Source organism: Mastigoproctus giganteus, chromosome 12, assembly GCF_048544385.1.
Source record: "Mastigoproctus giganteus isolate SK-2022 chromosome 12, ASM4854438v1, whole genome shotgun sequence".
Classification (NCBI taxonomy): Eukaryota; Metazoa; Arthropoda; class Arachnida; order Uropygi; family Thelyphonidae; genus Mastigoproctus; species Mastigoproctus giganteus.
In genome coordinates this window covers 29875716-29892978 of record NC_143586.1, presented here as the reverse complement: position 1 = coordinate 29892978, position 17263 = coordinate 29875716, and the positions used below count along the sequence as shown (strand labels likewise).

Here is a 17263-nt window from a genome sequence, read left to right as displayed (position 1 = left end):
TTTGAAAATAGTTAAATGAAAAATAAATAAATAAACAAATATTCATTTATTAATTTTAATTCTTACAAAAGCAATCTCAGACATTTTCCCCACATGGTATAAGGATCACAGAGGCTGATACAGAAAATAAGAAATTACAATGCATATAATTAAAAATCAAAAGGCCATTTTGATTTTTAATTATATGCGCAACAATGACTGGTGCTTACCACATATCGTATAGTAAGCTGTATTTTATCATGGAGAGTCCATCGTAAAGTGATTTGATTGTATAGTGACCCAATCATAAAGCGGGGGTCCACTGTACTGATATAATATGATATAATACTGATATATATACTGATATAATAATAAGGAACAGTGATTTCAAAAGTAATATTCAGTGCACAAAAATATAGTCACAGTGATATAACACAAAGGTATAATTAAATAAATTTCCTGATTGTACTCTGGAACGACCACATGGTCAGAGGAATTCACAAGATAGAGAGAATACAAGAAACCATATTTAGTAGTTACATGAGCTTGAACTACAGTCACTCAACGTCAATGTCTATTAATACCATTTTGTTTGGGAAATTAGTCCATTTTAATTACACTAATTATAGTTTTTTTTATCTTTAAGATTATAGCTTCATTGGTATCAAGCATTTTTATCAAACAAGGAAAATATATCAAGATCAAAAATTCTGTTTATCAGAACTAAGGAAGTCTTTAGTCTGGTATTTGTTGTTAAATATGCCTCCATAGCTGAGTGGTCAGGAGCGGGAAGTAGCACATGCTCTTTGAGTAGACTGGGGTTCAAGCCCCTGACTGCTAAATATGGTCTATTTGCCTACCTGCGCTGGATTATGGCAGATTATGGTCTATTTCCTTCAACATGAATTGTTGAGGAGGCTTCTCCTGCAGTGGATTTGATAATGGCTGCAGTTTTTTTTTTTATACATTACATTATTAAGGGCAGACATTTGCCCTTAATTTTCTCCCATTCTTTGAGATACAGTGACATGTTCTTGATATCCTTATTTAGTACTAATATGAAGATATTACTTATGTAAATATTTGCAGTGCTGAATCCTAATATTTCCATGGTTGGCACTGAACAAGCCTGGGGATTAATTTATGATAGTCAGAAAATTATTAAATTCCAATAATTCATAACATTTGATTTTAATAAAAAATAAAGTGGCTTAACTAAAGTGTGGTTATATGTAAACACTTAAGTGGTTATTCTTTGGATGTGCTCAGTCAAGCACTCAGAAAACAGAAATGAATTACTATTCAGTTTTTCAAAAACTGAATAATGTTTTTTTGCAAAATAAAATATATACTTATAAAATTATATTTATGAAGAGTCTGAGACTATACCCGTTATTTAGAATTGGAACTGGTCAGTGTATTACATTTTCCTTTTGAAATAATAGCCTGACGTAGAACTCACTTCTCAAAGTTATGCAACGTGCTGCATAACTTTGAGAAGTCATTCGCTGACATTCTTTTTAATATAGTGATATTGGTTGATTTTAATTTCATGTTGCTAACAAATTGTTTTCTTTTAGCTCTTGTTTTAAGGTTGAGTTAAGAAGTCAATAGCGAGCAGTGACTGTAATATTTTGGTATGGAAAGTGCACAAGGAAATTACAGCAGTTTTTATGAGTAAAGGGCAGAGTCTTAATTTTCTTAAAGGAGGTTATGTTGGCCATAAGTAGACATTGTTGGAATTTATTCAGTGGGTGCAGCTGAAATTCCTTAGGGAATGAATGCTAAATGGGAAATATTTCTGAAAAACTTCAGAAAATAATTTTAGATGCCACACACTGTTTCATTCTTTTAAAAGGTACTGAAAACAAAGGTGGAAAATAAACTGGATAACCACTAAATGAAGTTTACACCATAAAAGTAGGCTGCTTAGAATATCTGCAAATTACAAGAGACCATTTTAAATGCAAAATCCCAGTGTAAAATGATTGTTGCAACAGCAGCAATCATTTTACTATTCAAATTTCTCTACTAACCTCAGAATTGTTGATCTTTCAGAACTTTTTCTGTAGCTTAACTCATGTTTCACTGTGCAAAAACTGCATGTTGGATAAAAAAAAATTTCACACAAGGAACATGCTGCTTAGTAGCATACTCTGCCTTATTTTCAACAGACTTTTCTGCTACGGTGCATCACATACTGGTATGAAATCTTCCATTTCTTAGCATGTGCATTGACACCAAAGTACATCAAAATAAAGACTTTCTTTACGACCCAATACTTTCCTGATACGTTGTTTAATCCTTTAAAATTTGGAATCAGTATTGTAGGATGTATTTCCCTGCTACTATTTTTGGAATATTTTTGTATCACTAGCTATTAATAACTGGGATCAGTTGTACTTCTTTTTTTTTTTTTTTGTTTTTCATTGTTATGAATTTTGATTGCCTGGGTGTGAATGATGTGTGATGATTCTTATCATTATTTTAAAAACGATAATTTGAAGGGCAATTTGAAGTTTTGCTTGATTCCGTTGAAAAATCATTTTGTTCCTTTTCCCTTTCATGTTAATATCTAGGAGTTGCAAACTTATATTTTTTCCGCTTCCATAAAAATTCATTGCAAAGGTCCTTACAAAATCAATAGAGTTAAGCTGATATTTAAATTACCTTTTGAGTCATCCTTATCAAATAAAAGGAATTATCAGGAAATGTCAAATTCTTGATTCATAGGGCAATTAAAATTTGCAAATATGAAAATATGGAGGAAAAATTAAAAGAAATTACAAACACCTTTAGTTAAGAATAATATACCACAAGTTTAATTCATATATAAATTAACTAATCGATAAATAGGTATTTGAACCTTGATGAACAATGAAGTGACATTGCAGAATGTTGAAATTTTGATATTATATTATATATAGACTTTTTTCATTGATTAATATGTGCCATTTAATTATTACTGTTGGTGTATTTAGGTCTGCTATCTATCCATTCCAGCAGGAATTAGAGTACCATATAGTTCTCATTTAAATAATAAATAAGTACATTTTCAAAAGTAAACTCAAAATGGGAAGCATTCAAGGAACTAATCTTGGTGGCTACCAGGCTTTACATACGAACTAAGAAATATTGTTCAAGGTTTAGGCCTAAATGGTTGTCAGATGGACTAATGAGACATGTGGCAGAGAAGAAAAATTGCATGGGATACATACAAATTAATGGGTGATATGGAAGCCTATGATAGATATAAGTTGGTCTGTAACCAAGTCACAAAGGAGATTAGGCAGGCAAAGGCAGACTACGAAAAATCCTTGGCAAAGGATGCAAAGAAAAACAGAAAGGAGTTCTTTACATACTTGAACTCGAGAAGGAAAGGGATGAATCAGATTGGTCCACTGGATATTGATGGTTCAACAGTTGAGGATCCTGCTCAGGTGGCTAACAATCTAAACGAGTATTTTGCATCTACATTCACGCATGAGGAGTTATTCAGGAAGGAGAATGATGTAGGTAAAGTAAACATTGGCAGTGAGCTGGATGATTTTGTAATAACTGAGAGGAAAGTGGAGGAGAGATTGTTGAGGATAAACATAAAAAAGGCACCTGGGGTGGATGGGATCTATCCAGTTATATTAAAGGAGGCAGCAAAGGAAGTATGTAAACCCCTAGCCATAATTATGAGAGCTTCTTTGGACTCAGGGGAGGTACCCATAGACTGGAGATGTGCAAATGTAACCCCAATTCACAAAGGAGGATCAAAGGCTGACACAAGTAATTATAGACCTGTTAGTTTAACTTCTGTTCCAGGTAAATTAATGGAGGCACTGGTTAAAGAAGCACTGCAGGATCATCTAGACAAGAATTCAGTTATAGCTCAGACGCAGCATGGTTTTGTTAAGGGCAGGTCTTGCCTGACCAATTTTATTGGATACTATGATGTAGTCACAAAAGAACTGGATGCAGGGAATAACTTTGATATTATATATTTGGATCTTAGAAAGGCTTTTGATACTGTTGCACATGGAAGACTGCTGCACAAATTGGAGCAGTGTGGCATTGGAGGCAAATTGCTGCTATGGATAAGGGGATGGTTGAGTGGCAGAAGACAGAGAGTGGTAATCAATGGACACTGCTCAACGTGGACTAATGTTATTAGTGGAGTTCCTCAAGGTTCAGTGTTGGGTCCATTGTTGTTTTCGGTGTTTATGAATGATATTGATGATGGGATATCAAGTTTAATGTCTAAGTTTGCAGATGATACAAAGGTTGGCAGGGTCGTTAAGGACACTACTGACGCTATGCTGCTGCAACAGGATCTGGAAAGGTTGAACAGATGGGCTGAGAGGTGGCAAATGAAGTTTAACATTGACAAATGTAAAGTACTACATATGGGTAACAGTAACCCCAGAGCAATGTATCAACTCTGCGGTACTACACTGACAGTGGTGGAGAATGAAAAGGACCTGGGGGTAATTGTGCAGGCAGATATGAAGTTCTCTGAGCAGTGCAGACGAGCTGCAAGAGTAGCTCATGGTGTCTTGTCAATGATATACAGGAATTTTTCTAGCAGGGATAAGGAGGTGATTATTCCCTTGTATAAGGCAATGGTTAGGCCACATCTTGAGTACTGTATACAGGTCTGGAGGCCTCATTTCAAGAAGGATGTAGAGCTGCTGGAACGGGTACAGAGAAGGGCAACAAGATTAGTAAATGGAACAAAGGGTTGCTCTTACGAAGAAAGGCTTAAGTTTTGCAAATTACAGAGTCTGGAGACTAGGCACCGGCGAGGTGATCTGATAGAGGTGTATAAGGCTTTGAATGGTTTGAGCATGCTCAATGCCAATGGGATTCTTCATCTTTCTCAGAATAATCACCTCAGAGGGCATAAATTCAAATTGAGGAAGGACGGATGTCGGATAGATGTGCGGAAATTTGCCTTTGGCCAGCGGGTGGTTGGTTGGTGGAACCGACTTCCATCACTTGTTGTTGAAGTTGATAGCCTAAACAAATTTAAAGCTCAACTGGACAGGTATTTCGAACGAACGGAGGGGTGAAATGGGAGAGGGTTTTTTTTTTTTTTTTTTTTTTTGGCTGATGCTGAATAAGCTTGCTTTCTTGCATCATATGCCTCTACTAATGCTAATGCTAAGTAGCACCAATGTATTGCATTAAATTTTTATAATATTGTTATTGTTGTCTTTGGTATTTTTCTGAATGATTAATTGTTGATGATATATATATATGTGAATTCCCCCTCATACACACCTCTTTCTTCTTTTATATTTTTATATAAACATCTCAAGATATTCTAATGATATATATATATTATTTTTTATTTATTTTTATTTTTTTAACAGTATCAAGCGAAGTGATTGGAAAACCTTGTATCCATACAAGAAGTGTATTCAGTCTCTTAATTCAGAACAGAAAATGGATAAACCTGATGTCTCAGAAGGGTGTAAGGAGAAAATAGAAGAGAAAAATAATGTAATTTTTGCTATGGAAACAACTGAAAGTGGAAGTAGTCATTTGGAAGGTGAAGATTGGATTACCAGGTAATTATCAGGAACTGAATCGGTATTTTAGCAGAACATCTTCAGAATATAAAAAATTGAAAAATATGTTATTATCCTAAGTATAGGATTTTAGTTGTGCTTGAAATAAGTACCATTTCTGTAGCTATGAAATTGGATTTATTTGCACAGCTCATGTGTTTTGTTTATTTTCCTTTCATTTTGTTTATTCGTTTGGACACAGTAATTTGGCACCTCATGGCTTGAATTGTTTTGGCAACTCGGGCCATGAGGTATTGATTTATTACAAATTGCTTGTGTTCTACAAGTTTGTCTTGAAAAAAATGGAATACTTCATAGAAATCATGGGAGAAACTTTGCACCCCATCCTCCTAAGACAGTTGGTTTAGACACAGTTCACAATGCTTCAGTTAATTTCTTCATTGATTGAATTAGAACCCGGTCCTTTCCAAATGGGTGTAGCTGAGTAACAGATTAATGAAGTTACTCAGCTGCAATCCCTCCACTTCCAGTTTTTGAGATCTCTAAGTATAATGATATTGCCTTCCCAAAGAATTATTAGCACGTTGGACTAGGAGAGTTGGCTGAAAAAGAAGCTTCCTATATCTAAAATAAAGGTAATCCCTGTTGTTTTTATAATAAAAGAAAAAAATGAAGATACATGAAAACAAATTAGGGAACAAAAAATAATGACATAATTTTAATGGTTTTTTTATTTAACAAAAATACTTCTGTTAAATAAAACTTTTCTAGCCTTTTTCTATGCAAATGCACTAATTATTGAGAAAAAATCTATTTAAAAACTATTATTTGAAACCCTGGTCAAATAATTTTCCTTCTGACTGACCTTGTTTATACACTGCTTCTGAAAAGAATATTTTCAAATAAAAGAAGAAATATAGAGGTTATTTTTATTGCTGACTGCTTATAAAAGTTTTTACAGTTTTAATTGGCAAATTGTATAGACAAGAAAATACTTACCTGAATTTGTATAACCGAACTTCTTCTTTACTGTCAGAAGTAAAATCCCACCTAACTATAAAAAAATCTCATGGGAAGAAGCAAATGCCAGAGCATGCATACGTGTACTCACTCCACTTTCTGTTTTCCTGAATATAAGATGATCCTCTCCTGGAAATGGCGCCTCCGTAGCCAGGTGGGCAGGAGCGGCAGTGCGTAGCACACGCTTCTTGATTAGACCGGGGTTCGAGCCCGTGCCCACCAAATACGGAGGATGCGGAAAGGTCAGGGAATGACCACCACATATCCCCGGAGCAATATGGCCTTAGTTACTAATGCTCCTAAAAACCAAATAACAACAACATCTCCTGGAAATTTCAAAGTGAAGGAAAATTTTTTCCTGACTTTAATGAAAATCATGGGGGGGGGATTAGAATGGAATCAAGCAACAGACCTAAAATATCTTCTTAAAATAAGTATATGTGCAGGATAGCCCACCAGTTCACTTGATTTTGATTTTAAACATGTTGGGTTCGTGATTATAATAATAATAAGATTTTGTTATTTTATATTCATATAGTATAACCTTAACATACTATACTATACTTGGTTATACTGCTCTTTCAGATATATTGCTAGAGTTATCATTTCCCCCAAAAATAGGTCTGAAAAAGATAATACAGTTTATGGCAAAACACTAATTTCACAACAAAAATTGGCAAAAGTAAAGATATCCTTATCTTTCAGAAGAAAACTAGTTATTGTAGTGGTTATTGCTATTGCAAATTATCTTAAGTAACATGGTTTTAATCATAAAGTTTCTTGAAGTTCATTGTATATATACAGGGTGATTCAGGAGGAATAGTAAATATTTTGGGAGGTTATAGTATCAATTATTCTGAGTAAAAAAGTTCATATAAACATGTGTCCAATTATCAATGGATACGGAGATACAGCTGTTTGAAACTAGCACACACAAAGCCATTATGACAGGTATTAAAGAACGATAAATGACGTATTGTTTGTATTTATTGACTTTTTGAATGATACAAAACAAATAATTGACAAATTTTTTACAGTTCACAATAAACATTCAAAAATCCCATCACCAACCTCAATGCACTTTGCAACTCTTGTGGTAATATGACATGTTGTTCTTCTGAGGTCGTCTTGGCATTCCTTTATGAGGATAGCAGTATTCAAAATGTGAGCGAGAAATTTGTCTCTTGTAGTCACCTTTTCTTTGTATACTGCGCTTTAGATCTGAAGATCTTGGTGACCAATGACCGCGGCCAATCCATCATTCAGGGAAGGTTCAATTTAGATATTGTATCGCCAGATGGGAATAATGTGCAAGAGCTCCGTCATGCTGGAAGTACATACCAATCCTTGTAGCCAAGGGAACATCCTCCAATAGTAATGGAAGTTCGTTTTGTAGAAATTCTAGGTAAATGGGCCTTGTAAGACAATTTTGTAACACAACTGGCCCAATCAACTGCTTGTCAATGATACTGCACCACAGAGAAGTGATGTTGAAAATTTGTTTCTACAGTAGCATGTGGATTTTCGTCTGACCACCTATGAGAGTTACAGGTGTTGTTGATACCGTCATAGGTGAAAGTAGCTTCATCGCTGAACAGTATTAGTGGAATTAATCGATGATTAGCATTTACCCACTGCTGGACAAAATTCCAATTGCTGGGCATCGTCTCCTGGTTAAAGGTGTTGCACCCACTGTATGTGAAATGGATGCAAGCCATGCTCACGTAACGTTCACCATACTCTTGTCTGTGGAACACAGATATGTGTCGAAATTCTTTGTGTGCTAATAGTAGGACTACATTCTGCCGACTGAAGAATGTGTTCTGTTTCATCCACATTTTGTTCATTTGCATGTTCAGAAGAAATATGAGTGCTGGAAACTGTACCAGTCTCATGCAGTTTGGAGTAAACATTAGTAAACACCCTTGAATCCAGTATTCTGCAGTTAGAAAACTACTCAGAATAATCAATATTATAACCTCCCAAAGTATTTACTATTCCTCCTGAATCACCCTGTATATACATATACAATGAACATACACACATATACATGGTGTCTCAAAAATACATGGCATAACTTCAGGAATGAGTTCCTCATATGTAGACAATAAAAATATTTTATATCAATATAGTTCCGGAAATGCTTGGTTCCCGAGTGATTAACCGGAATGTCTTATCTCCCGCAGGTGATTTCCTTCATCACAAGGTACTGACAGAATCTGGTGGTTTTCCATTCCGACCACGTACTCAAATCAGGAGCAAGCAGATATGCACTTTATGTACGGTTTGGCAGACGGAAATGCTCTGGAGGCTCGTCATTTGTACCACGAAAGGTTCCCAGAACGAAGGTGTCCAGACAGGAAATCATTTGAAGGTATCCATCGCCCCCTTTGTGAATATGGGATCTTTACACCTCGTGCTGCCGACAGAGGACGACCAAGATCTACGACTCCTGAAGTAGAGGAGGAGATTTTGGATGTTGTGCATGCCACTCCTGGAATCAGCACACGCAGAATAGCAATGCAACTGGCTGTTCAACGTTCGACTATTTGGAGAGTGTTGCAAGAACACCAACTGTATCCTTACCATCTGCAACGGGTACAGGCGTTGTCACCATCAGATTACCCTGTGCGAGTAAGGTTCTGTCAGTGGTATTCAGGCAGAAGGTGGACATTTTGAACAATTACTGTAAGATGATGTGAACAGTTAAGTGTCATAGACAGACCTTCAAAACTCGGAAACCAAGCTTATCCGGAACTATGTTGATATAAAATATTTTTATTGTCTACATATGAGGAACTGGGCGCCTCCGTAGCCAGGTGGGAAGGAGCAGCAGTGCGTAGCACACGCTTCTTGATTAGACCGGGGTTCGAGCCCGTCACCACCAAATACGGAGGATACGGAAAGGTCAGGGAATGACCACCGCATATCCCGGAGCAATATAGCCTTAGTTGCTAATGCTCCTAAAAAACCAAACAACAAACAACAAACATATGAGGAACTCATTCCTGAAGTTATGCCATGTATTTTTGAGACATCCTGTATATACATATTAGTGGGAAAATATAAGTTACATTTCATGTGCAAAATCATCAAAATGTACTCTACCATACTTATATGCATATTAGAATGTTTGTTGCTATTTGTTATTTGGTTTTTAGGTGCATTAGCAACTAAGGCCATATTGCTCCGGGGATATGCGGTGGTTATTCCCTGACCTTTCCGCATCCTCCGTATTTGGTGGGCACGGGCTCGAACCCCGGTCTAATCAAGAAGCGTGTGCTACGCACTGCTGTTCCTTGCCCACCTGGCTACAGAGGCGCCGCATATTGGAATGATCTCAGCATATATAATAAATTGGTCAGACAGTACTAAGATACTCAAATACAAAAGATTTTTCTCAAACCAATGTGCAGTCAACTTCAACCATTAGACTTTTCATTTAACCTAGACATTAACTTTTAAGTTGTTGTACTAGGAGGAATGCTTATTTGGATGAAAATCAGTAACAATAGCTTTGAAGGTTTAAGCAGGTTACAAGTTTACTGTAGAAGCCTCTGTTCAAAACAAAAAGTTATAGTGAAGAGTTTAACTGAAAAACAGCTGAGCTTATATTGTCATAGGTACTAGTGCAGTTTACATGTTCATATTAAAAGAGACTATGAAGGAGTGTGCCAGATTTATAGGGTTAATCATGAAGGCATTGTTGGACTCAGGAATAATCTCTCTCTTCCCCCCCAGCTGAAGAAACCAACAACTTTCCAGTCCGGGGAGGAGGATGAGGACAAGAGGTATATTTAGACTAATCATTTTGACCTAGGTGGCAGAGAAGGTCATGTAGGCAAAAGGTGCACTACAGGATGATCTTGAGAAGTATAATATCAATTAATATCAACAGCAAAACTTCAATATTGAAGAAGTTTTGCTGTTGATATTAATTTATATAAATATAGTAACTAGAAGCCTCTTGGCTATATTCCTAAGAGTAAAAATATAATATCCTAAATGAGTTGCCACCCAACTTTGTGAAGGGATGATCTTGTTTGGACAACCTGATAAACTACTATGACATGCTCACACAAGAGCTGAGTGTAAGAAATAAATTTGACCTTATATACTTAGACTTTAGCAAAGCATATGATACCATTCCACATTGGAGGTTTCTGTATGAGCTAGAGTGTTGTTTGGATTATTGGCAAAGTCATGAGGTGATTGATTGAAGGCTGGTTAATAGACATGGGACAAAGGATTGTTATAAGTGGTCATTCTTAAAAGTGAGCTATTAATATAAGTGGAGTTCTTCAAGATACAGTGTTAGGACAAATCATGTTCTAGCTTTCTTGCATAATATCTATTATGGAATAAAGAGTATGACGTTAAAATTTTCAGATTATACAAAAGTTGAGAGGATGGCCAACAGTGGACAGGCTTCCTGAATGGTTGGAGAAATGGCAGTTACATTTGAATCATGCCAAATGTTGGGGTCTACACTTGGAAAATAATAACCATTATATAAGCTATTCAAGGTGGGATACAGCTGAAGGAACATACCTCAGGTTATTCAGTAGGTTGTCATAATGCATAAATTCTGAATGCTAAATTCTGAAAAGTAAAGTAATTGCAAAAAATGTATTAATTTAAGAAAATATCAAACATGCCTGATATGTAATACAGTGGATTATTAACTAACTGGTGTTTATTTTACAGGACCTACTTTCTTAATTCTGATTTTCATAACCACGTTATTAATAAGATCAGTGCCTTAGTGTCTTTCAACTGTGAATGCCCAAATAGTCCATACGAAGTTCTGTTAGGCCATTTACAGGTAAGCTTATCCAGTGATCTATTTTTATTAGTAGGAACTGTCAATATGGTTCTGAATGAACATGTGAACTTTGTTTATCAGCTTCTTATCCATGGATAGCTTAAAAAAGCCTGTTGGATTGCCGTGTTGGACAAAAATATTTTTGGATTACTGGCAAGATCATGAGGATGGTTGGAGATACAGTGGTGAAGGGCAATAAATGCAGGAGTTACAGATGTATATTTTTTACACAAAATATACATCTGTAACTCCTAAATAGTATACTCCTGAATACTAAACTGTGTATCGATTTTGAAAAACTATTTGGAAAGCACCAATTGAAAGGGCACATATGCTTTCTGGGACTAGCTTGTTTCCTCTTCCGGTTAGCTCAATTAAAGAATGCAAAAATTTGTAAAATAAATAAAATGAAATGAAAAAAATACTATCACAAGATTCTATGAACTTGTCAAGTCATTTATAATCTTCCCTGACAGTCACTTAGGAAATCCTAGTGCCAAAATTAATATAAATTAATAAAACTGAATAATTTCCCAAAAATTATATAAAGCACAATTTTATCCACCAAGTGGTCCTTATCTTCAGGGACCATAAAACCTTGGTGAGTGAAATAAACAAAGGACATTTTATTTCAACAACTTCTGAACCTCGCCATAGAACCAGCTGAAAGGTTGTGGTTCTGTGCCATTTTATCTTACAAATTTTTGCACACTTTGAATGCAGGATATTTCTTCCAGAATATTCTTTCAAAATCAATGTATTATAAAAACAAGTATCTCTGTGACTTAATGACAAGTATTTTTTATTTAAAGACAAATTTGTTTTATGGTTACATCTAGTGGTGAAAGCCATAAGTATAATTGTGTACAAAGTTATTCTGCAACAAGGTTCTCATTAGAACTTTCAAGTATTATCATCATTTCATAATATCAATAAAGGCAATCAATTTTAGGCATGTTTTTTTCCCCCTCGCTGGTACACAAAAATTGTTAAATCTTTTGTTTCAGCTTATTTTTGGCATGCAGACTGGAAAAGGTGCAACATTACAAGTCTACACTGTTTAACATTACTAGTCTACACTATTTAACATTACTAGTTTACACTATGTAACCTTAAAACTTCAATGCTTACAATATACTTATATCTATATAAAATGAAAGAATATAACAATTAACAGAATGTATAATTATGGGACATTTCATTCTGTCTCTTTCTGGTTGCAGCAGTTGTGAGGGATAACTCTCATGGAGGTCAAAATTTTTAAATCAACTAGAGGATTGCCTGGAAACTGTACTGTTAACTTTATGATAGTATCATAAGGTTAACAGTACAGGAACCCTTAACAGGGAGGAACAATGGAGTGCTAAGGTACACAATGCACAAGGTTTCAATTGAAGAGGGAAGGAGGGTTAATTTCAAGTAAGGGACTATGACAGTCTAAGATGCACTACATGGTGAAAGAAGATTAAGTGTTAACCAGTAAAACAATTTAATTACAAATAGATACTTTAGCTTTCGAGACAAATCGTCTCGAAAAGAACAAAATGAATTATGAAGTAACTTTAAGCCACCATAATGGAAACTACAACTGCATCTAGAGACTATATGGAGTAAAGCCTGTTTGCTAATGCCAATTGTCCAGTCCATTTGAAATTCAAAAGAAATTCATAACAATCATGTCTGAAGTCACTAGAAGGTCATGAGAAACTGCTGCACTGGGAAATAAAAAAACAATTAAAACATATAATACTATTTTATTGCATTTACCAGCTCTGTGAGGTAAGAGAAGAAGAGTTTGAAATTTGCATAGTGATGACTTTAGAGGTTTAGATGGCACCCTGCTGATGCCTGACATGCTCTGCAGGCTGGTGTGGAGGTGATGGCAAGGAAAATTCTGCCTGCCTGGCGCTTGATGTGAATCTCGTAAAGGGCTTGAAGCTTACAAGATTTAGCTGGATGAGGGTTGGGTTTTTTTTTTTAAGTTGCCGCTGACACTCTCCTGAGAGTCTTTAGGTGATAGTACTAAGGCTGCATTTCAGTGTGAAATAAGCTAATGAAGTTTATGACTGTATCCAGTGACCAGTTAGGTTCATTATTTCAAGAACAAATTACTTCAGAGGACAGAAGTGCCTTCATACAGTATTTTGATTTTTCTCTGGTTGTCTGGTATTGATAAACAGAAGTAAGGCTAGCCTTCTTGTTAGCTGTGGGTTAAAGCAAATTTAACTTTATTTACCATCATACAGTCATATGTGCAGTCCTGAATGGCAAAAAAGCCTGGTTCCATGGCCACTATCCATTGTTTCCAAAGTTCATTAAAGTGAGAATTTGCTGTATACCATTAAGTAAATATATCATAAGGAAGATGCTGAGACAGATGAATAAGGAAATGACTAGTTTAATAGAATTGAGAAAATGAAACAGTTAATAAAGTGATGAAAAACACTGCCACATATAAGAATTATAAGTTGATCTGAAATGTATCAAAAATGGTTAGGTTGGCAAAACTGAATATGAGAAATCACTGGATAAAAGAACGAAGAAAGAGGAAAAAGAGATTTACATGTGTGTAAATATAAAGGAGAAAAAAAAAAAAAGATCCAGTCAGATTTGCCCCATATGTAGATTATCAGTGCCTTCCTCCTATACATGGAAAAGGAATTGACAATTTAACTGATGTAGCTCTGGTGAATTGAATGGCTACTTTGCATCAATCTTTAAAAATAAAAGCCTCTTCACAACAACAAGAAGCTCTGATAACGAACTTGACCAATGTAAAATCAGTGATATAGAAATTATAGAGGACTGTTTACTAGAAAAACCTTTCAGCCTGATGGCAAATAAGGGCCCCTGAGGTAGATTACTTATAACCAGTTATTTTGAAGTAAGTCATAAGGGAATGCATAAAACCATTAAGGTTAGTTTTGAGGGCTTTGTTAGAATCTGGGGTGATTCCCTTGAATTGGAGAAACACTAATGTCCCTTCAATTCACAAAGGTGGTTCAAAGAATAGTCAATCTGACTTCAGTAGTAGGGAAAATTATGAAGACAATGATTAAGGATACAATACAGTAGGATCATAAAACTGGAATAATTAACAATGATCAGAAACTTTTCATCATTCACGATAATGCTCTATCAGAGCCCCTTTTCACAGCCCCTTGGAAATTTCTATGTAAACAAGTGACTCAGGCTAATATATAAGAAACGCATATGAGCCAAACAAGTTAGTTGTTCTCATCATAGCATGTAGAGCTAAGCTGACTTGTTTCAAGAGGAGTGTTATTGTCAGATGTAACATTGCTAGCTTGTTGATTCGTGCGATTTCTGACATTCTTCACCATCCAAAGTTGACTGTTAGTGATGTTATTGTCAGAGTGCATTGTGCCAACATTGAAATTCAGGTAGAGGCATTGAATTTCAATGTCATACATTGAACTGTTTCTCATTGTATGGCCTTTTGTGGTTACATGGAAAAGCATGAACACTGATTTCTACCTTTAACCTTTTTGACAGTTCGATGCTCCATACAATATTCTTTAGCACAAACCCATGTTTGTTTCAACAGAATAATTCTCCATGTTATACTGTTGGTTCTGTTCAAGAATGTTTCATGGACATGAATGTACAAAAGTTGTAATGGCTGGTTCGGAGTCCTTATTTTGAAGAACTGGAAAATCAAGTGAGGACCAGACCAACACATCCCACAACAGTAGCTCGGCTGGTCACTGTTCTGTAGAAGGAATAGAAGACTGTACCCACTGTAGTCTCATTTTTTTGTGGGAAACCTACCCAAAAGGGTGGAATGTATCACAGGCCAAAGAGGAACCAGCACACCATTGAAGTGTGTGGCAGTGATGTCAATGTACCGGACGGTAGTGTGGATCACTTTTCTACAACAAATTTGCTGCTAATGATGAGAGATAGGTTTTCATTGTATATATACTTTGATTATATATATAATTGTATATATAATCTGATTGTATATATAATATGATTTTAATTCTTCAATTTGAAGATTGTTTTTCTCAAAGCCTTGCAGTAAATCTGTTTTGTTAAATCTCTTTTTAATTTAATTATTAAAGATTAATAAGGATTGATGTATGTGTAAATGAACATTTGCAGTTTTCATGTTTATTTCTTGTCTGTTTTTTAAAAAATGTACTAAAATTTGTGTGAAACCAATAACATTTATTTTTTTAATTTATTTTTCTTTTAGATTTTACCTGTTAAAACTGAAAATGTGAAGCTTGTGTGTAAAAATTTGATGAAGAAAATTCAGCCCGATGAAAAAATTTTGCTCAGTTGCACACTTGAATGGACTTTGCCTCAGACTTATTTGTCTGAATGCTGGGATATTTTCTGTCTTGATCAAGATAAAAGTATATATATAGGAACAACAGTACAAAGTTTTCATAATATTGAAAACCTCTCAGTTAATTCCACTAATTCAGTTACATTTCGAGTTCAGTCTGGCAGTACTTTACACATAACAAAAGATTGGCTTTCAGTTACTGTGAATTTCTAAAGCAGGAAAAATAGTAATTTTAGTGTTATAATTTTGATAGGAATATAAGTTGCACTGTAACTATTAAATTGGTAATAGAAATTGGTATAATAATAATTTTATCTTTATACATATAAACAATTAAAAAAATTATTTTAAAATTTTTTGTATGATCTGAAGAGATTTTAGTGTAATATCTTTAATCATTATTATGAAACTGTTTTTGCTAGTTTTCTATATTCTGATACAACTTTAAATATCATGTTCAAAGCCTGAAAAGTAGTATGTACTTTAATGATTTTTTCTGAATCATATGTTGTATCCAATATATGATTTTTGTTGTTGTATTATTGCTTCCCAGAGTTAAAACAGTTGAACAACTAACACTTTCTGCAAGTCAGCCTATCATTAGGCATTTGAGGATATTATTATTCCCAATAGCCTAAAGCCAGTTATTGCTCAATAATGGGATGGCTATAATGTCAGAGATCTCAGAACAAAATATGCATCTTTCTGTTCCATCTTTTGGGAAGGAGGGAGACTTACTAATTTGTACTGTCTCCAGATTACTTCAAGACTTCATCTCTTAATCTAAAATCAGTTACTGCCCATAAATGGATAGTCAATCAGCACTGAGACTTTTAAGCAGCTTTTACAGAAAAACTGTTCTATCAGTTGATATTTAAAGAGACAACAGGACAAATCCTTGAGATGACACCTGAGTTTTATTTGACTAAAAAGAAAGAAAATCCCAATAGGAAATATTCTTACCAGCTGTATTATAAGCACCTGAAGATTTTTCTTGAGGTATTTCCTACAATCTGCTGTTTCAATAAATTCAGTTTCTTATTTCTGATATTCTAACTGATTGTCTTGGAAAACTGTTTGTTAGTGTGTGTTAACTCGTGTTTCCCGCTTATATATAATGTTTATATGTAATGTTTGCAATTGTTATCAATTGCCTGAGTTTGCTATATTATTAGGCTTTTGTAAATTTTACTTATACTGTAAATAAGATCAAAAACATTCTGGAAAGGCATTATGTGAAAATTAATAATTAATTTCAAAGACAAAAAACACAGACCCCACCCCGTGTATAAATATACATAAAAAAGTAAAATTTAAAAAAATTAAAAATTTAAATTAAGTGGTTTATTAATTGTTACCTTTTGCATGAAATTGCCTATGATGTCAACATTTTAGATCTGCCCTGCTATTCTGCTCTCAGATTGTTATATTGTTATACTGTGGAGGCAACTGGTCTGTTCTAAGGCTGGTTGTAAACTAAGGCCATGAAGAATTTTTGTTCTTTGTTCTTCCCTCCCTGGGGGTGTATAATGGCATCTGTAGCACTGGGTGGGTACACCTGTTAGATGGTTAACATACCAAATCAACTATTTAGTCCCCCTT

General features: G+C 34.9%; 1 protein-coding gene across 1 annotated transcript in view; it reads left to right on the top strand.

Annotated features, from left to right (window-relative positions):
- The window catches only part of ENGase (cytosolic endo-beta-N-acetylglucosaminidase), a 62095-nt gene extending 46221 nt beyond the window's left edge, over nucleotides 1-15874 (top strand). The window contains exons 11-13 of the mRNA XM_090385697.1: nucleotides 5343-5540; nucleotides 11229-11346; nucleotides 15566-15874. Of these exons, the coding sequence (XP_090241823.1) occupies nucleotides 5343-5540; nucleotides 11229-11346; nucleotides 15566-15874 (625 nt within the window). The remainder of the gene's footprint in view (nucleotides 1-5342; nucleotides 5541-11228; nucleotides 11347-15565) is intronic.
- The last annotated feature ends 1389 nt before the right edge of the window (nucleotides 15875-17263 follow it).